The 20,237-nt window shown below is 41.1% G+C and overlaps 3 protein-coding genes across 5 annotated transcripts in view; 2 read left to right on the forward strand and 1 right to left on the reverse strand.

Annotated features, from left to right (window-relative positions):
• The first annotated feature begins 510 nt into the window (after positions 1 to 510).
• mnx1 (motor neuron and pancreas homeobox 1) lies at positions 511 to 3,001 on the forward strand. The gene is made up of 3 exons (XM_034560428.1): positions 511 to 1,038; positions 1,798 to 1,958; positions 2,385 to 3,001. The coding sequence occupies exons 1-3, from the start codon at positions 552 to 554 to the stop codon at positions 2,670 to 2,672; spliced, it is 936 nt and encodes a 311-aa protein (XP_034416319.1). The 5' UTR covers positions 511 to 551; the 3' UTR covers positions 2,673 to 3,001.
• Positions 3,002 to 4,800: 1,799 nt separating this feature from the next.
• On the reverse strand, positions 4,801 to 12,445 carry nom1 (nucleolar protein with MIF4G domain 1). The gene is made up of 11 exons (XM_034559588.1): positions 11,169 to 12,445; positions 10,934 to 11,046; positions 10,440 to 10,635; positions 9,317 to 9,640; positions 9,075 to 9,185; positions 8,518 to 8,688; positions 7,699 to 7,820; positions 7,417 to 7,549; positions 6,042 to 6,173; positions 5,815 to 5,924; positions 4,801 to 5,478 (listed from the first exon to the last, which is right to left on the reverse strand). The coding sequence occupies exons 1-11, from the start codon at positions 12,117 to 12,119 to the stop codon at positions 5,301 to 5,303; spliced, it is 2,541 nt and encodes an 846-aa protein (XP_034415479.1). The 5' UTR covers positions 12,120 to 12,445; the 3' UTR covers positions 4,801 to 5,300.
• Positions 12,429 to 20,237, forward strand: part of lmbr1 (limb development membrane protein 1) — a 32,991-nt gene continuing 25,182 nt past the window's right edge. For all 3 annotated transcript variants that reach the window (XM_034559589.1, XM_034559590.1, XM_034559591.1), the window contains exons 1-5: positions 12,429 to 12,657; positions 16,080 to 16,152; positions 17,481 to 17,520; positions 18,465 to 18,604; positions 19,829 to 19,932. In XM_034559589.1, coding sequence (XP_034415480.1) covers positions 12,595 to 12,657; positions 16,080 to 16,152; positions 17,481 to 17,520; positions 18,465 to 18,604; positions 19,829 to 19,932 — 420 coding nt within the window. In that variant the 5' untranslated portion in view covers positions 12,429 to 12,594. The remainder of the gene's footprint in view (positions 12,658 to 16,079; positions 16,153 to 17,480; positions 17,521 to 18,464; positions 18,605 to 19,828; positions 19,933 to 20,237) is intronic.

Below are 20,237 nucleotides of genomic sequence, written 5' to 3' on the forward strand. Positions count from 1 at the left end.
CCATGGCGTCTTTTATAAAAAAAAAAAAAGATGGACAATTTAGAGTGCTTTGTTTAATCAAATGTTACTACACATGTACTCCTGTGACCTTGGTCAAATCGGTGATGTATACAGTAAGCCAATCCCCCAAAAATGTCCCGCACGCATGGCTCCTGTAATCATAAACCGAATAAAGTATTCCGTTATAGTCACTTTGGAACCTTTTACTCCACTTGTATCATTAAAAACACAACATGCAGTTATAATTGATCAACAAACTTGAGGTTTATTTCAAACGTTTGCGTCATTTCCCAGTAATAGCGATACCTATAAAAGCACTAAGGCAGCCAACAGCGGGCTTCACCGTGATTAGAGCAGAGAGGCGTTGTGAGGTTTGGGACAGCCCCCTGCAGACGGCTGCACCAATCGCCTCGGTCTGACAGGCACTAAGTGTCACGCGGAGCTCCTCTCTCACACTCCGGACCACATCATAACTTTTGAGAGGTGGGAAAACGCCACTGACTTCTTCTCCTTCAGCAGCAGAAGCGACAAAGACGCGCACCGGGGGCCCGATGGAGAAATCTAAAAACTTTCGCATTGACGCGCTTTTAGCCGTCGATACCCCCAAGGCGCAGACCTCTCCGCTCGCGCTCGTGACTTCCCTGTCCTCCTCCATCCCGTCGTCTGGAAGTGTGGCAGCCACGGAGCTGACCAGCCGAGTCGACTCTTTACGCACCGAGACGCCGTCTCCGCCGAGGATTTCCAACTGCGGGTTGATTCCTAAACCGGGTTTCCTCAACAGTCCGCACAGCATGGTTGGATTACATCCGCAGAGCCCCGCAGGGATCCCCGCACATGCTCTCTACGGCCACCCCATGTACAGCTACTCCGCAGCAGCGCTTGCAGGCCAACACCCTGGCCTGTCCTACTCCTATCCACACGGCTCCCATCACCACCACAGTGATCCCATCAAACTGACAGCCAGCACCTTCCAGCTGGACCACTGGCTGCGGGTCTCCACCGCCGGGATGATGCTGCCCAAAATGTCTGACTTTAATTGTAAGTATAGCTGTTTCAGAACAAAATGTTATGGCATCTTTGCCTTTTTTTTTACTCCAAATAAATCACATCATAATAATAATAATATATGCATTTTTGGTTATGTATGGTGACCCAGGCTGCTAAAAAATGTGCGATGGTACCCAAAAAGCCTGCTTTATTTGTTATAGTTTTGCTAATAACAATTTTTGTTAATGATGTTGGTCTACATGACGCTGCTTCAAGACATATTCTGTCACTGTGCTAAAGACACACATATAGAAGGCATGCATGGCATTCTTATTTAGCTTATAAATAAAGTCGTTTTTTTTTATTTATGAGTCACTATTTCCCTCACATATCACGATTTTCTGAATGTTGAGGCTGCAGATTGATGTTTTTTCTAAGAGGAACTGAAATGGACAGATAATGGACAGTGGGAAAGTAGCAGAGTCGTGTGAAACCCACAGTTGACATGCTATTTGCTCACCAGATACTGCCTTTTTGTCTCTGCTCGTTTTAACAGATTTGTTCAAAATGGAGTGGCAAATAGCTTCTCTGGAGATATTCATAAGTGGACGACCTTGTTGCTCAAGCAGGGAGCAGATAGACAATTATATTTTATTACACCATAACAACAGAGGGATGCCCATTTTGTACCCAAAATACTAAAATATGTGGTTATTTTAGCAGCCACAAGTAGACTGTTCGTTATGCACATTAATCTCTTAATATAGTTATGGTATTGATGTTTTTATCTCTTTTTTTGTATTGTTGCAGCTCAGGCTCAGTCTAACTTGCTTGGCAAGTGCAGAAGACCAAGAACTGCATTCACAAGTCAGCAGCTGCTGGAGCTGGAGCATCAATTCAAGCTGAATAAGTACCTGTCACGACCGAAGCGCTTTGAAGTGGCGACGTCCCTCATGCTGACCGAAACTCAGGTAACATTGCTTTCTTTCTTTTTTTGTTGTTGTCTTTTTTATTACCAATGTAGTTCCTCTGTTTAAAGGATTTGATATGTTTGTTTAAAAAAAAATACAAAATACAAAAAAAGGTACAACAAGTTATTAAAATTAGTTTAGTTTTCAGAAAATAACTGAGAAATGATGTGACATCTCATTCCCCTCGAGACCAAAGCATCCTCCCTTTTTAGACTTTGTCCAGAAGTATTTTTCTGATCGCTCCAATTGTCTCAACTTGGCATTATCATGCCGTTAATATATTATTCCCATTTGATTGAAGGGATTTAAATTGAATCACCGCAGCAGAGGTCAATGACAGGTGGGCTGGGGGCATTTACGCGATCTTTACGCACAGCATGCGCACAGGTGGAAAGCACTTAAAGTAAACTATTTTCTTTTCCTCAGGTTAAAATCTGGTTCCAGAACAGACGCATGAAGTGGAAGAGGAGTAAGAAGGCCAAAGAGCAGGCCGCCCAGGAGGCCGAGAAGCAGAAAGGCAACAAGGGCGGCCAGGAGAAATCGGACGGACTCGAACAGTCGGACTATAAGAGCAAGACGGACTCAAAAAATGGCAGAATAAGAGACTTTAGAGACAGTGACGACGACGAGGGCGATAATTTCCTGTACAACTCGTCAGACTGCTCCTCAGACGACGAGAGGAATCACACCAGCGACACAAGCCCGCAGCCTTGAAGCTGAAGAAGGGCGAAAGGTGGCGATCTCCATTTGTAATGACTGTGGGGGGGATTTTTTGCTATAAAAATGCAGTTGCATGTAATCCAACGTCTAAATCACCTCCCATGGCATTTTTTTTCCTTCTTCTTCATGAAAAGAATACAATTTAGGTCAAGCATAGATGATCTTGGTGTCACAAACAAGCAATAAAGCAGGAGATATATAATGGGAGCATCATCCAGCACTATATGGACTGTGACATGGTGCATGGTTTATATGCAACCGCTGTAAACTGGCTCAGGACTTTGCAATCATTTGTCAGTATGTAGCCATACAGTAAATAGCCCGTTGTTATTTGTCATATTTTGACCTTATTTTTGTTCTTTGTGGTGTTCCGTATAATGTGTCATATCACGCTGATAAAAAAAAAAAGAAAGAAAAGAAAGTGTTATGTTTATTTTTCTATACTGTATTTATAAAATGGTCATTATGCATGCTGAATTATTGTTTTAGCGTCTCTCCTGGTGCAAACAATGTGAAATAAAAAATGTAATATAAAAACTAGTCTTGTGGTAAAAAAAAAAAAAAAAAAGGAAGAAAAAAAAAAAAGATTTACGAGTTACTCGAAGTGTTCCAGCGCGGGCGCGTGTTTTTCTCCTTGCTCGGACAGCTCGGGTCATGGGAATTACTGTTAATAGCGCTGTCGGATCTGTGCAAACGTGCAGTGAGAGCAAACAGAGCCGGCAGTCAGCCGGGAGGAAACATTTCACACCACACTAGCAATGGGCTCGCATTAATAAAAGCTTTTAAAAGGCTTGCTGAGCGACAACTGGGCTCATCAGGCACTATGTTCAGGGATGAGATCATTTAAAACAGATTTAATAAAATAAAAACATTCTACTGCTTTGTTACTCTACCATATAGCCTGCATGTGTTTTTTAGTTTGAATTAAAACACCAGACATTCTTGTACCAAAAATAATGCAACAATGAGGAATTATAAACGAAGAACATCCCATTACCCTACTTTTCCTAAGCATGTATTTAGGGTGTGTTATTAACTAATAAGTACATATATCATTTGATCATCTTTCAGCTGTAGTATTTTAGTATTGTTTGATTACCAATGTGACCGGGAAATAGGGCCGGTTTAATAACTCATCTGTACATTGTTTACTTTATAGAAAACACAGTGTGGTCCTACTTCCAATGTTCCCGCAGTCATTAGTGGTAAACTACAGCAGGGGTTGGCTGATTATGTGCCATTTGCAACAGGATTACTGAGCGATTTGTTAGTTATCTTCGGGCTGTTTGCTTTAGCTGACTAAATCAAAGTTCAGCTGAGGGTCAAACCCAAACAGCAGGTAAAGCTGATGGCCACTCGCTGGCTCACGGCGGCAGACAATGGCCAGTGTACGGACTGCACAGTGAGCTTATTGATCCCACGAGCTCCACCTTCTAACCGACAGATTCTCAAGTTTCTCTCCTCGTAGTCTTCCATCATTTCTCAAATGAAAACATCCCCAAGCGACTCAAGACCAAAGTGTATTTGTCCTTTTTGTTATCAAAAACAAAACACGCCGTCTTAAATGTTACATGTAATTAAAACATCTTTCCCTTCAACATGAGGTGAGGCTTTATGGACGAGTGAAGGACATTTCCTCTGGTTGACCTTGGTGGCCCATTCACGACCTCGGGCCACGCTGCAGCCTCAGATTGATACAGGCCGCACCAATGGAGCTAATTAATAAGAGCAAGTATCAAATGTAACATAATGACTCTGCTATGCTAACCACGCGGACAGATACTGGTGTCAGCGAGCAAACAGACAAGGCTAGACTTAAGGCCACCGGGTCATTTCATCCAGGCGTGTAAACACAGAAGCAACAACGCCGTCGCTCCCTATTCTCACTGCTCCCGTTTGTGTCAAGCCAAGTGGAAATATCAACAGAAAAGGATAACGACATACAAACATTCACTAATTAGTTGCATTTAAGGCTGAGAAAGACTTTAATATTACGTGCTTTATTTTGTGTAAGAGTAAATAGACAAAGCCAAGAAGAATAGCTCCAGGTGTACTCTGGCTGTGTGCTGCCTTCCTGAGGGAGATCACAGATAAAGAACATTAAGGCAAGAAGAAGCAGCAATGTGGTCTGTTAGAGGAAATAATTTATTTCCCTTTACAAAAAGAGTCAAAGCATGAGTCAAAATGTCAGTGATTATTGAGGCTTTTATGACTGACACTTTTAAAATTGTGACACGCTAAATTTATAAGCACCATTATAGATTTAGGAAGTGAAATACATTAAAAAAAATCCACTGCATTACTTTCACATTGTTATAAAGCAACATCTGTAGTTATTTATTACAGAATAACACAGCTCAACCAATACGCAATGTATTATAATAATATACATACGATAATGGATGTGTGCATCTTCCAGATTTAGAAATCTTCATGGTAACAATTATGTACAAGGACTCCCCATCGCAAAAACATTCATTTAACACTTCAAAAACACATGTATTCTTCTTTGAAGAAAGCTGTAGGTTTGTGTTCTTTGTGTTCAGAGACAAAGTCTTCTTCTGTTCCACAGTTGGGTCACGTACGTCTGCTGGTGTGCGTGTGGTTGTGTGTGTCAGTGTTTTACAGTTTGAGCTTGGCCTCTTTGGCCTCCATGGCTTTGGTGGCGACCTGAGCGCGCTCTGACAGCGTCGCTGCTTGCTCAGCTGTTCCCTGCGACTGGGCATTCTTCAGCAGAAAGTGGCTGATGAAAAGCTTCAAGCCCTCCCGCAGCATTCCTAGCTGGGGAATTCCTGAAATCCTGATGGACGGGAAACAATAAAGGACATTGATGTCAGAGGTTCACATGGTGCGAAGCAGTCCAGAGGAGCAGTTTTACGAGACGCGGGCTAATCGAGAGTGACGGTTCATCCAAATGGAAATATCTATTGGACATTGGTTTCCAGAGGATGAATCCATCCGACTCCGGGCATCCTCTGACTTTTCATCTGGCGCCACCAGGAGGTAAAATACCGCCCCATACAAAACTAATGACATCACTACAGCATTGTAGTTGAGAGCAAGGCTGTACACTTGTGTTTTCCTTACTTTACATTAATTCACGTGTTCCTAGAAGTAAGTGTATGGACAGGCTCACCTTCCAAATATACTGGCGAGGTCTTCAGGCTCCAGGTCTTTCAGCAGTTTGGTGAGCACCTGACGCAAGAAGCGTACTGTGGGCTTATCGAGCTCGCCAAACTCTATTACCTACACAGAAAAACACAGAGCAGACCCCGGTGAATAGGTTTCAAGATTTAATTCAATTTACATCATCAAAGATATAAATGTGATATAGTTAAAACCTCCACACGACAAGTCACTTACTTTGAGTATGGAGAGGGAAAGGCACTTCTTCTGAAGGAAGAGGGTTACTAGCTGAATCAAGTTGTTAAAGGTGCCGCTGGGCAGGTTGGACAGCTCCCTGAACTTGTCCCATAGGCAGAACTGGAAAGTCATCTTGGAGAATATAGGACAATGAATTAAAAAGAGTTCCTTACTGCACTGAATGATACACTTGTGGTTCCCCAAAAAAGGAGCGTAAAGTATAGAGAACAGAAACAGGGAATCCTCCATCCAGATCCAGTTTACATGAGAAAAGCAAACATTCCCACCAGCTCTGGTTCAAGCTCTTTGATGAGGACAATGGTCATCAGTCTCTGATATGGACCCGTAGAACTACCTGGCAGCAAAGTAGGAAGTGTGGACTCACCCTCATTGTTTGTAGTCACAGTTTGAGTCAAATAATAAGAATCAGGAGGTGAGAGGTGCGAGAGGCTCCCACACTGCAGAGGTGAACTGCAGGCCACACAACGTTTAAGACTCTGGGTGGTCACACACATCCAGCCGGGAACTCAACCAGAAATTAAACTCTTTTAGATTTTCTCATCAGTAAAAGGACAATCCTCGATTAGAGTGCAATTTAATCTCCACATGATCTATATTCAATTAAGGCTTTAAATGATGGCGTTATCATTTAATGAAGTTGCAAAATTCATACAAGCAATTACAGATTTCCTCTCTCAATCCGATCATTGTAATTACTTGATCTGAGCATTGGCATTTGTACGGGGGGGAGAAAACATTATCAATATTACCAATTAGTTCAACTTTAGTCCTAAAATATTTTTTCAAGCTAAAATGTCAAACATTTTGATGATTGGTTGCTTTTTCGTGTCTTATGTGATAGTAAATTAAATGTCTTTCGGTTTTGGGGTGCTGTTTGGACAAAACAAGCAATTTAATATCATCATCCTGGGTTTCAGGAGATTGTACTGGGTATTTTACATAATTTGTATAATATTTTATAAACTAAACTATTAATTATCCCCACAAAATAAGCATATTAACAAATAATTAAAATACAATGGATTTGTATAGGTATATCTTTTATATAGATACATTATTTTGATACGGATCCTTGCAATTAGGATGGAAGAAGTTATGAGATGGCACTTTTTCTTTTCCCATTTACTGCTCTTGAGATAAGGATTTTATGTGTTTACATATCAAACAATTGTCTCGGAGGATGACCGTTAACTGTATGCACCAATCTGATTGTAGTTGCGGTGGTAGTACACGTTGATTGATGATGTTGTGGTTGATAAGAGATGTAGATTTAGAACTGGGTCAGTGTATTTGCAAGGTTCTGTGTAAGTGAGAGTAGTTTTACATTACGGTGTGGGTTTTAGCAGCCGAGTACCTGAAAGCGGCGATCATGGGAGCAGAATTTCTCTCCCAGTATGGCGTAATAGGCGTTGAAGGTTTTCTCCTGCAGACAGCAGTCCATCAGAACGTGAACAATCTCCCTCTCCTGCTTGTCCTTCAGGCCCATCCTTCACAGAGAACAAATAAAAGGCTTTATAACATTACCCTTACAGGGGGGCTCCTTCGACACTAAACGGCTAAAATAATCATATTTCATTCTTTCTGTCTTTGGTCAACCAACATGGAGAAACACTGTAAAAGGTGAGTGATAACAAACCTGAGCAGCTTCTCGAATGCATCCATGTAATCTTCGCTGGTCATTATCACACAGAAGATGTTTCTTCTGACCTCAGTGTTCATCCTCTGTTTCCTCGCCAGCTCTAAGACTTTGGCACTGAACTGAAATGAATAAAAGATGAAAACAGTAAAGTGAAAAATAGCCAAATACACTCATCACATGATATCGCTGATATCGCTGATATTATTGAATCATATTGACTACACCTGGGGTAAATTCTTTTAGGTTTTGTATCAACACTATGACAATGTTAAAAAATATATATAGGTTTTGCTACAAGCTCTCCAAATGTGATTTTCTTTTTTTTGTAACACACGCAAGAGCACACGAACTGAGGGTAAATACAATTGTATAAACAAGATTACAAATTTGAAACAGGAATCGAAACTGTTTTTGATACTTGATGCAACTGACCAATTACAAAAAAAAAAGTATTGAGGTTTGATACCCAGACCTAATACTTACCAACCTGCATTGACTAATAATGGAAAATCTGTCCATCCTCTTAAGCATTTTAAATACTACTGATGATGTACCAACAAATACAATTCAGAGTGGCAAAAAATACCTTTTATTTAAAAATGTTAATGTTAAAAAATTGCTAAAATAAACAAGTTAAATCAGAAATTGAATACTGTAGATACTATAAATGCTGCAACCCAGACTAAATGGGACATGACCACTTCAGTACATGCTTTCCCTAACATGGCACGTCTGAAACCTTTAATATCAAAAGATGCCGAGCCCCCGTGCAGATATGCACAGGGATAACCATCTCCTGTGGCTCCAGTACTCTACCTGTCCTCCAGCAGTACTCGGTTTGGAAGTCGCGTTCCCTTGTTCGCCGATCATGGGCGCTCCCTTCCACGAGGAGCCGACGATCCACCAGCGGCCCACTTGCTCTGCTGCCAGGAGATTGTCCAGAGACACCCTCAGTTTCATGTCACTGCCTCCTGCACGCCGCTGGATCTGAGGAGCACAATTACCCAGGATTAGCCATAAGTGCACTCAGGAGGCAAACGCCAGTTATAGAACATCAAAGAAGGAAACCAAATTAGGAAACATGAAGTAAACAACGGTTTAAAAAGCTACAATTAATAGTCATGATGACGATGAAAGCGTCCCCAACTCTCTGGACTTAAGGGGGCTGTAAAGGTGGTACTCTAGAGCCACCTGGTGGTACAAGTGGAAGCTACCTGAAAATAACATCTTGTAAGAACACAATAACCATGTTCCTTCAGTATAAGTAATAATACCACTGCTACATATTAGAAATCTAAATTGGTTTTCCCTAATGTAGTGAAATAAAAAAAAGTATTTCAAACAAAATGAGTCATGTTGTGAAGATCACCCACCAGAGTCCTCTGCAGCTTCCTCAGTTTCTCCACAGGCTCAGGATCGTAGCCGGGGATCTTCCGCATGTCATTGTTCTTCAAAGCCATCATGGTTTCCAGCATGAAACGCACCTGAGAGCACATAAACTTCAGTTTGAGCAAATACACAATGCTGTGGCAATCACCAGAACATTTTTGGTGCAATTACCGACGCCCGCAAACTAAAAGGGAGTTAAAGTAAGAGGTCATTCTGTTCGCCCTACCCTGGTCTGATCCTCAAACTTCGACCCCGTGTCGCAGGCCTTGCGTTGGCCCTCAGAGATGAGCTCCTTGAGAGCCAGAGCGTCGTCCTTCCTCAGGGCGAAGCCGACATTCCTCAGCAGCAACAAAACTAGTTCAATGTCCTTCTCTGTAAAGGCTCCAACAAAAAGCTTGAGGATGTCGAAGATGAGGACCGAATGCACCACCTGGAAGTTATAGAGGTGACCGACAATGGAGACCAGGTTGTCGCATTCTTTGCCTTCAGTTGGGTTCTTGTACACCTCGTCAAACTTTCGCACGACCGTCTCCAGAAAATTGGCACCAACCTGGAAAATCAGCAAAAGGAAATATTACAAACTTGTGATTCATGTTATGATTGGATTCATGTACGTTAATGTCTGTGGAAGATGACATGCGATAAATAATGGGTAAATATAACAGCGTCACACCGGTTAGACAAACTCCACAGTTCAAGTTAAAGAACACCTCCAAAATATGAATAATGATTGATTATTGCATTGTAAAACTCTATAAACACACACACACAGAAAACAAAAGTCAATGTTACATTTTATGGATGTTCTTGGATCCCCAGATTACAGCAAACAAGTTAGTGTCATACCTGAAAGTAATTGTGGGTGATTCAAAACTACCACATTTATTTAGACAAAAATCCCTCACACTGTCGAAAGCCAACTGTTGACTGTGGCTAATTTTACTGATGATCCTGATTAGCGTGATTTACTAGATGGAAAGTCAACACAACAATAATCCTGTTACACCTCAAACAAAAGAAAAACGTGTTAGATATTACTTTACAATTCATTAAAAGAGCATTATCTTTCAGTGGAATTGTGCAGAAGCAGTTAATCTCTTTTTTTCAAAAGGCCTCTATTGAATAATCCATGAGCTGATGTCAGTTTTCAGGTCAGTGGTCACTGTTCTCACACACACACACACACACACGCACGCACACGCACACGCACACGCACACGCTGGTAAAACCAAAAGCTACTTGACAGCTGCTGCCACTCTCATCAGGCGATGAGACGGTGAAATGAAGGTCCCCAAATGGAAATGCCTTCAGAAGGTAAAACCTGTTTAATTAGGATCCATCCAGTTTACCTCTATCCCGACGGCGTGATGGAGGATGCTCACGAGCAGGATGTGCTCCATCAGAAGTCGGTCAGGCATCAGCGACGGGGTGACGCAGGCTGCTAGTAGCACCTCTGTTAGGGTGTCATTCATGTCCTTCCTGCTGCAGCTCATGTACAGCTCCTCCAGCTGACCACTGATGGACGCCATGTTGGGCTCAGTCAGCCTGAAGAAGTTAGAAAAACGAGTATTATCACTGGTAATTTTAACAGAGTTCAGAAATCAGCTGTTACTGTGACTATAACATTAACCCAGGCACCATTTCTTTCTGTACATCAACTGTGGATATTACAAAGCAGGACCCAGCTGAGCTTCTGGGGGCAACAACAACTTTTTCCACACACTCGTCATAACCTATGATGGCTGATGTTACCCGCCCCCGAGTGTACTATATTGAGCAGTGGTGTGTTTTACAACTTGTATTTTGGGATGGTGCTGTTTCTATGCGGTGGTCAGACAGTTACCTGTTCAGCAGGCCTTTCACGTTCCTCTTCAGTTTTTCTAGCTCAGCTTTGCGTTTTTCATCTCCAGCGCCTCTTAATTGAGGCGGCACATACTTACCTGCTGCAGCGTTGACCTGGACATTGGAAGATATTTTATTATTATTATCCGTTATGCAGCAAACATGATGTCGATGCTATGATAATGATAATAATAATAATAATAATAATAATAATAATGAAATATATCTGAACTCACGGTTTCGGAATATAAGCCCGATGTTGTCGTGTTATGAGTTTCCGCTTCTTCCTTCGTTTCACCATCATTTTCATTGTCCGAGTCAGCTGCATCACTCTCTTCCAGCTCAGCCTCCATTTCTTTCGTCTCAACTATTTCATCGTCTTCATCTTCGTCATCGTCATCAACCTCATTTTCATCGTCATCATCATCAACCTCATGTTCATCGTCAAATGAAGCCATATCTTCATCACTACCGTCACTCGCCATCTCAACTCCAGGTTCTTTGCCCTCATCGGACAGCTGAGAGTTGTTCTTGTCCAGTTTTTCAAAGTTATCCTTGGCCATGTCCATGTCTTCATCATCATCATACAACCCCACAGCCGATGAGCCAGAGTCCAGCACGCCCAGGATGTAATCGAGTCCATCAGCCACAAAGGACTGAGGGAGAGTCTTCTTGTTTTTTCTCTTGTTTAATCCCAGGAATCGCTCCATTTTCTTTATTTCTCTGTCCTCGTCCTCATTTGCCTCCAGAAGTGCCCTTTTTCTGGATTCTTGAAGCGAGTTGCTTTTCTTGCCTAACTTGGAAGACGGTGGTGTTTTAGAGCCGCCTGGTTTCTCTGGAGTAGCACTTCTGGACTGTGCTTTTTCCACTTTCTTTTTTTTCTGCTTCTGCTTCTGCTTCTGCTCATCGGCGAGTATTCCCGTGTTTTCACCAACATCGAGGGGTAAACTGAGGGTCTTTTTACCCTCATAATAACTTTTCATTTGAGCTTTTTTCATTTTCCTCTTTTCTTTGCGCAGCTCCTTTCTGCTTTTCTTTTTTACAAATCTCAAGCCATGGTCATATTCCTCCTCTTCTTCTTCGTTGACACTTTTGCTTTTAATAAACTCACCGACAGCCACCATGTACCTCTGTAACACAATATTACCCTTCTTCTTTTTGCTGCTCTGCTTCAATTTCTCCTTCATATCGACAGATTAAACCCACGGTTTGTAGACGTTAACTCAACCGGCTGTTACCTTTCTTTCAGAATGTAACTACAGCCACTTAGCTTAGCTTAGCTAACAAGCTGACGTTATTAGTTAACTACGGAGGGGTTAAAACAAACTAAAGGCCTACTTTAACCACATAAAAGCTCAAATACGTTGGACTACACATGTATCTCCATGAGGAAAACTGTTAATATGACCCACAGGCATGTGACCATTTCCTTCCAGGGCACGCCGAACAACTGGCGCCTAGTGATGACGTACTTTATTTTGGGGCGTTTTTTTTTTTTTTTATAGCACGGAGCGGTTTTCCTCCGATGTAAACGGTCCCTTAACCAGTTGGGGCAATATTGGCAGAGGAGAAGAAGACACTGGAGTTGTAGCCGTTGGTGCCAGTTGCACGACCGAGCATGCAGTGAATCTGTAGTTTTTCTTTGTATTTGCAATATGAAGAATGGAAGAAGACGATGTCACTATCAGAGAGCAGAATTTCCACAGCCAAGTTCGAGAGTACATCGTAAGTAATGGCTAGTGAAGGCTAGCAGGCTAACAACGTCCTCTACCGCTCAGCGACGTCAACGGTCGCTAACGTTCGCTTCACCTGTCAGTTTGACGCGGCGGGATGTCTCGAGCCTGATAACAACCGTTCACTTTGTGACGCACCCACAACACGGCTTACGTTATGTCCATTTAAGTCGGATCTGGATTGAATAAAATAAAAATTAAACAATGAGTGAACGCGCTAATTAAAGTTAGCTAACGTTAGCGATCATTAGCGGGAACTAGTTTATCTCAGTATTATATCTTCGCTCGTGTATTGATCGATATTGAGACACAGTTGTTATGAATATACCCGCGATTCACGAGGATGACCATGGACACAATGTCCCAGTGAGGACTGGGACATCTCCCTAATCCAATGTACCTGAATTAGTGACAGGAAACGTTCGTATTTGTTTGTAATGCCTTATTTATGTTGTGTTTTCCGAAACAAGTGACAGTATAGTGTTCATGTTTCTCAGCTCAAATATGTTCACGTGTAAGAAAACGTAGTCTGTTTGTGTTATATGCAGACCCAACATCTTATTGTCTCTGGAAAAAAAAAACAGTTTTGAAACCTTTTACCAAAATAAAACAAAGATTTGTTGGTGAACAGTTGTGTTCAGGTACAATATCATTAGAGAGGGATGTAGTTGTAATTGTATCCCTAAAAAGAAAAGGCTTTGGTTGTTACGTGATTTAATCAATACATCCATTTCATCTTTTATCTCATGTTGTGATGATGTCTAGGCTTTTTAGTCAAATGTCCTTCATTACTGATGAGTTCCTCTGGTCAGGTGATTGTAAAACACTTAGGTTTCTTTCAGGAAACACAAACTTTTTTGTGGCAAATCTTACTTGTCGAGATTGGGAGAGGAGACAGTTTCTAGTGTAATATTACATATAAGAAGATGTGTTCTTGTCTGACAAATGTTTCACCACTGCAACTTCACTCTTAGTGTCCTTTAATGCCCTGTGCGCTGGCCACCTGCAAATGCATGAGACAATAGATGACATAACTAATACACTATTGTCATTCAGTGCAACTTGCTAGACGTATAGCTGTCATTTCAGAAAAACAAACAAGCAACTTAAGTAAGAAAGTTCAAGTCAGGATACTTTGCCAGGAGTAGGTCTTTTTGATTACAGACACTTTTGAAACTTTCAAATGTTTCACCAGCAGCTCAGACATTTTGTCCTCAGTATCTCTCTACATCTGACTCTCAGGATCCTATATCAACATTCTCAACGTAAGATGCTGTGATGGCACCGTAATGTCCGAATGTGAGTCAGCTGATGGTTTGATTTCTGCAGGCGCAACATTATATGTATTGTTGCGCATGCTTATTTTGCAGACAATGTTACTAAGTTTCGAGTTGGTAAACAAGACTCGGTGACAAAACGGTTCGCTCTTATTAGACCTGAAGTGTGGGAAACTGTTTGACGTATTGGAGTCCAAAAAGGAGCATTGAAGAATGCAGAGAAAACGGTTTTACTGTGAGAAATCAAGTTGGCACTGGATAAAGTGAGACAAGCTTGTAGTCAGTGAACAAATGTTCCCCTACCGCCTCCAAACAACGATGTCACGTCATTACCAGGCTTCATGTTTTTATAAAGATTTTAGAGATGCACTGTGTGGAACAACATGTAAAGTTGTGACATCCCTGAACCTGAGTAACCACTTTTCTGATTGAAAATATTATTCCCATTAGGAGACAATATAACATGTGTTCACGACACACTTTTACAACATCTTGTTACTCTTCCTTTCCACAGTCTCTTCCATGTTAAAGCACCCCCCCCTTTCATACACCCAGCTAATGACATGACACATGGCCTGGTATTTTGGTTTCTTTAGCAGACAACTGTTAACTGTGTAATGCCTTAAACTGCAGTAGCCCATGTCTAATGTTGACACATCTGAAATCAGATTACCGGTACTGCTAAAAAAAAGTTGTATGACATTTGCTTGAGTGCATGAAATCCTTCTGATCTGTTCTTCCTGGAGGAATTATAAGACCCTTTCTAAACAAACAACAACAACAAAACATGTTCATATAGCATAAAGGTGTGGAATACTGTTCCTAAATTGGTTGTGGATGCAAACTGCTTGCAAGTAGCTAGATTTGTTATTGTCGGCTTCTTTCTTCCATTGCTTAAAGTATTACTCTGTATTTGTCCGGGGAGATTAAGAGCGAATAACTTTGCTAGTGGCGTTGGCCGTCGGTCTGCTTGTCACTTGTTGTTATATCTTCCCGTGTTGTTGTATTAAGTCTGTGCCAGTTTGTCAGCTCCGTGCACAGGATTCTGTGTTAATCTGGGGTTTTCCTCTCAGTGAACATGGTTTTACTTGAGCCGCTGTGACCGCAGAGTTTTGTATGGCTTGTATGTATCAGTTGTTAAGACAGTTTTGGCTACTCCTGTCATAAAACACTACATACCTCCAAGATGGACCGAGGATGTTTAGCATTACTGTTAATGTTTTAATGTTTGTCTGCCTGGAATGTGCACAGCCTTCCGGGTGTCTGGCTGAGTCATCCCATGATCCCAGCTGGCCGTGATGAGTTCTCCAATGTTGACAGGGTGCAAAGTGCTGAAGTGGGAGCTTCTAACATTAGTTACGGGACAGTCCCTGTCATAGTAGAAGGGGGCCATGTGGAATGTGATCCTTCTGTAAGCCCATCCAGCTGGTTTTGAGGCCGCGGTTACCTAATAAATGCCATGCCGTGCTCATTTCTGGACCGCTTTGCATGTACTGTCCTGAGCAGTGTGTCCGAAGTTGGAAAACAAATCATGCATCACTCACTGTCGTTCTTTATGATCAAATACGTGGGTCCTGTTGAGCTTCATATTAGTAGTGAATGACTTCTGTAATAATAGGAAGGGCACACTCGTAGAGTCATTCTTGGACAGAAAACATGTACTTGTACATACTGTGGAAATACTGACCAAGTATTATTAGAACATGCGGGGAGATGGTAGGTTGAGCAAGTCTGTATGCACTCGGTGTTCTGGACCTTGTGCTGCCTAGACTGCACATTCAAACACTCCACAAACAATCTGCTCTCTAAATAATCAGTAGATGAGTTGATAACCGTCAGTTGCTTTCCTAAATACTGCACATTGTTTAACAAACAACTTGTAAGGATGTCAGTAGAATATTGTAAGCGAAATGCATTACACATACTGTATAGGTTTGACACAAATCAGTGTTGTATATGTGTGTGTGTGAGCTCTACTGAAGTCTTATGGCTGGATTTTATATACACTATTATATTGTGGGGATGAAAAAATATACAGTGTAGCGTAACAATTGAAATATGCTCTTTGCCTCGTGAGTGCTAACGTATCTACAGACCAAGTAAGTCCTTCACCAAGATTCTCATGTTGTCGTTTCAGATTTGCTTCCTCCTGTTCGCGGTCCTCTACATTGTGTCCTACTTCATCATCACTAGATACAAGAGGAAGAGCGGTGAGTGTGTCAGATATGAACTCCCACTCCGTGGGAACAGAAGTCCGGAGGATTTCATCGTCTTAAAGCGTCAAACTGTAACACTCACACACGGCAGATAAGCGTCCACGGTGGACCCATGTTCACAGCAGTCTGTCTGGTCTGGTTATGCTGTATTTGCTCACACACAGAGCCCGTCATTGTGTTTTGACTGAGAGGAAGTCCTTTCCAAGGAGGCTTTAGGTGTATGCGTGAGACGCCACACCCAAGCCTGTACGGTAATCTACCACCGGCAGCTCTTTATCAGTGTGAACTGCATCCGCCCAGAAGAGCTTTCAGGGCTTTAGCAAGATGAATACAATTTGTTACCTAATAACAAGTGTGACGGAACAGGCCGGTGACAAAAGGCTGTGTGAACTCAAGGGACCTTTAACAGAAGGATATTCTTTGTTCCTCTGCGACATCTCCGTTTTGAGCTCCAGCAGCGAGAAATGACTGAAAATCTAAATAAGACCCGAGTTATAAAGGAGAAAACAGTGATGAAAACAAGAAGGGCCTGGCGGACATTATGACCTGTATCCCAGGACACATTTAATACGTCCAGGTCACCTAGGCTTCCCTTGTCTCATTTGGAAAGTAGACCACTTTGCACCAGAAATCCCTTCTGGAGTTGTGTACAGTAGAAATCTAGGCTGCTCTTCTCCTCACACAGTGGTTTGGTTGCCTGCTCCTTTCACTGACAGTAAAAAAAAAAAAGAAGAAGGAATTAACATAAACCACGTCCTCCCTCCCATTGACCCTCTCACACATTTTTATGATTATGAGATCGTTCTTTTAAGTTCTCACGTACTATTTTGATGTGAAGCTTTTTAAGAATAATTCAAAATCAGAGGTGGGCGTATGTCTGCTGTACAAAGCACGACCAGTACAAGTATCATAGATACAGAGCACAACGCTTCATTCTTATAAAAGCCCGCCCACCGCAAAGAGCTGAAACACTAACGAACATGACCAAAGATTATTTTAGCACACTATGTCTTCCACAGGAGCAGTTGATAACTAAACTGATGATGGGACGGGACAAGTTAGCTGGTTCACATTTTTGTGGACTGTTTTGAACAGTAACACTACAGTTCTGCATGTATGGGTATTGGCCAATATGATATGTGATAATATCTGATGTTTAACTCTGTATCAGAATGTCCCGGATAAAAAAGAGTTTAGCCAACGCTGTGTTCTTCTGCTCACTGTTTGAAGTAAGATGTGATGGATGAAACGTGCAACTGTTACAGCTCAAAGGTTCACGCTCCAACCTCCTTCTGACTGAAGCCTTTTGGTTTCCTTTCTAGATGACCACGAGGATGAAGATGCTGTTGTCAATAGAATATCGTGAGTCAATCTGAGTTCGTTCTTCTTTTACAACTGTGTATCTTAGCTAGATATATATTTGGCCAATTAGGAAGTACTAATCATATCTTCTTTTTTATATACAAAATAAACACAAGAAAGCAAATGTATGTTAAGAAAGTTAGTGAGCTATTTGAGTCAAGAAATATTAGAATTCAATGTTGCGAATTTGAGCTGAAACAATAAATTGATGACTAGATTAACAGACACTAAATCTGCACCTACTTTTATAATAGATTCATCATTGACGTCATGTTTTCTAGCAACAATAGAGAATCTTTTTCAAATAGTTAATACCACAGTGAGGTGAATATATTTTGGGTTGTGAGGTGTGTTTTCTCACATTCCATGGACCAAGCGATTAATGGATGAATCTTGAAATAATCAGATATTATTCAATAACGATAATAACCATTTACAGAAATTGAAAAAGCATTGCATTTGTTTACTAACTACCCTTAAACACCCATTAGCTAGAACTGTGGTGGCCAGTATCCCATATCGCTCAGTTTAGAGTTGCAGCACACTCAAGGGGGACCTGTTGGAGCCACAAGCCTCCTGCATGTTTAGTTCCAGCTCGGCAAAATAGTACCTCAGGGTCCAGCTATATGATGGAAAGCATTTCAGTTAATGAGCTCTTTTAGTAAAGTGAGGACCACTGGGCAGATGGTCAGTCCCCAGGGTCCAATCTGGAGACCTCCAGCCTCTGAACCTCTAGAAGGCTGCAGAAACATATCCCCTCCATGTCTTTATTATATTACAACATGTCCTCTCAGGTGAATCATCCAGTAACCAAGTCCTTTCTTTTGACATATAATCTTTAGAGGTATGTTATTACCATGTTTGATTTTGCATGTGTTTTTAACTCGACGAGTCCTAACATTTGTGTGCGTTTCTGTCTGTTTTGTGTTTGATTCCATCTGCAGATTTTACTTGTGCACCTTCACCCTGGCAGTGTCGGGTGGTGCCGTCTTCCTACTGCCTTTCTCAATCATTAGTAACGAGATCCTCCTCTCCTTCCCCAAAAACTATTACATTCAGTGGCTCAATGGCTCCCTCATTCACGGTCAGTCCATCTCGTATCGTGTGTCTTTTTCTTTAATTAGACTAACTAGTTTTCTCCCTTGCTCCTTTTGTCTTTTGATTGGAAAACATCTTCTGTATTCTAACATATTGATTCTAATCAATAACATTGAGTAGAATCATAATGATCTTTTTACCTTAATGTCAGAATCAGTGTTGATTAGCATCATGTACAAATTGCAATGGACTAGTACCCACCTAGTAAAAACAATTGTATTTTTGACTTTAGAAAGCGGTGGTGTCCAAAACTCTTCAATTTTATATATATATATATATATATATATATATATATATATACTCATCATTTATACTTAGAATTTATTTTATTCCAGTTTGTTTGTGCTATAACTTAATAAAACAGTAGATTGGAGTTGCCACTAAAAACAGATATTCTGTCAAGCTTTTGGTTTTACTTAAAGATCACTACTTAAAACACAAACTGGATTAAAAGAATATTAATAGACTGTAGTGTACAAACTCCATTTGAATTTGCTTGACTTTTGACGTAGGTTGAAAGCGTCCCATCACCTATGGAGTTTTCTAATAATGTTGTTGGTTGTTGTCACTACTGTTAATATGAAGTCTTCAGAAGTCTTCATTTTGTTACCAGACCACAAGCTCTGATTCCCATAAATAGACCAAATACTGAGAAATATTTACTTTTCTATGAATGCTGACCCTCTTTAAACTTTGATGGTTGAACATTTAAAGGATGGTTGTGTTAAAGGAATATGAGTTGACATGCACTAAGTTTGTGCTCATCTTAAATGTGTAACCACCATCATCAGAAGCAGATAGATGGAGTAGGCCAGTTTCTTTATGATTTAAAACCAAACCATGTGAGATTTAAAAGTATTTTCTTTTGTACTTGCCATGTCCCCACATATCTGATTAATTGACATTTTTATTTCACAGTCATGCCCCACAGTCAAAGATAACCCGTCCATCAGGCTGTTGGGTGCTGCAACAGCCACCAGGGGGCATTAGAGTCCATAACTTAGACAGATACAAAGACACTTACCAGATAACACCAACTTGGCATCTCCACTCACAACTACTAACATTCAAGGGAAAGCTCTCAAACTGATGGGAAAACCTTGTAATGTAACCTCACAGAGCCTGAAATAATTACACATTAAAAATAGGATTGACTATTGATTTTTGAATGACCTGTTTGTGTGCACCGTCATGTGCTTGGTTTCTGCAGGACTGTGGAACCTGGTGTCACTGTTCTCCAACCTTTGCCTCTTTGTCCTGATGCCCTTTGCCTATTTCTTCCTGGAGTCTGAGGGATTCGCAGGATCTAAAAAGGTACATTGCCTTAAGCTTGTTGCAGAATTTATATGCATCATTTTCATTTTTGTTTATTGTCTTTGTGTGTGACGCAAGGTTACCAACGATCATCAAAATAAAATAAAAAAAGTTAGAAATGGTAAATGAGTTTGACGCTTTGCTGAGCTTCACAAAAGATTAAAAAATCCTGAGAAAAATGTATCAACGTTTTTTTTGTGATACTGTAACTGAAGTGATTAATTGAAAACAAGACAATCCGCAATGATTGTAAAACTAAGCCTCGTAAGAAAAATCATAAACTTATTTTCTGCCTTCTGTGTGGA

The sequence above is a fragment of the Cyclopterus lumpus genome, chromosome 20 (genome assembly GCF_009769545.1).
Source record: "Cyclopterus lumpus isolate fCycLum1 chromosome 20, fCycLum1.pri, whole genome shotgun sequence".
In the NCBI taxonomy this organism is placed as follows: domain Eukaryota; kingdom Metazoa; phylum Chordata; class Actinopteri; order Perciformes; family Cyclopteridae; genus Cyclopterus; species Cyclopterus lumpus.

What these genes read in the sequence shown, in the direction of transcription:
- nom1 (XM_034559588.1), bottom strand. Translation starts at nt 12,119, where the DNA reads ATGAAGGAGAAATTGAAGCAGAGCAGCAAAAAGAAGAAGGGTAATATT. An exon ending in CGAGTACTGCTGGAGGACAG is followed by an intron (nt 7,821 to 8,517) that starts GTAGAGTACTGG and finishes TATTCATTTCAG; the next exon opens with TTCAGTGCCAAAGTCTTAGA. An exon ending in TTTCCCTCTCCATACTCAAA is followed by an intron (nt 5,925 to 6,041) that starts GTAAGTGACTTG and finishes TTTTCTGTGTAG; the next exon opens with GTAATAGAGTTTGGCGAGCT.
- mnx1 (XM_034560428.1), top strand. Translation starts at nt 552, where the DNA reads ATGGAGAAATCTAAAAACTTTCGCATTGACGCGCTTTTAGCCGTCGAT. An exon ending in CAAAATGTCTGACTTTAATT is followed by an intron (nt 1,039 to 1,797) that starts GTAAGTATAGCT and finishes GTATTGTTGCAG; the next exon opens with CTCAGGCTCAGTCTAACTTG. An exon ending in TCATGCTGACCGAAACTCAG is followed by an intron (nt 1,959 to 2,384) that starts GTAACATTGCTT and finishes TCTTTTCCTCAG; the next exon opens with GTTAAAATCTGGTTCCAGAA.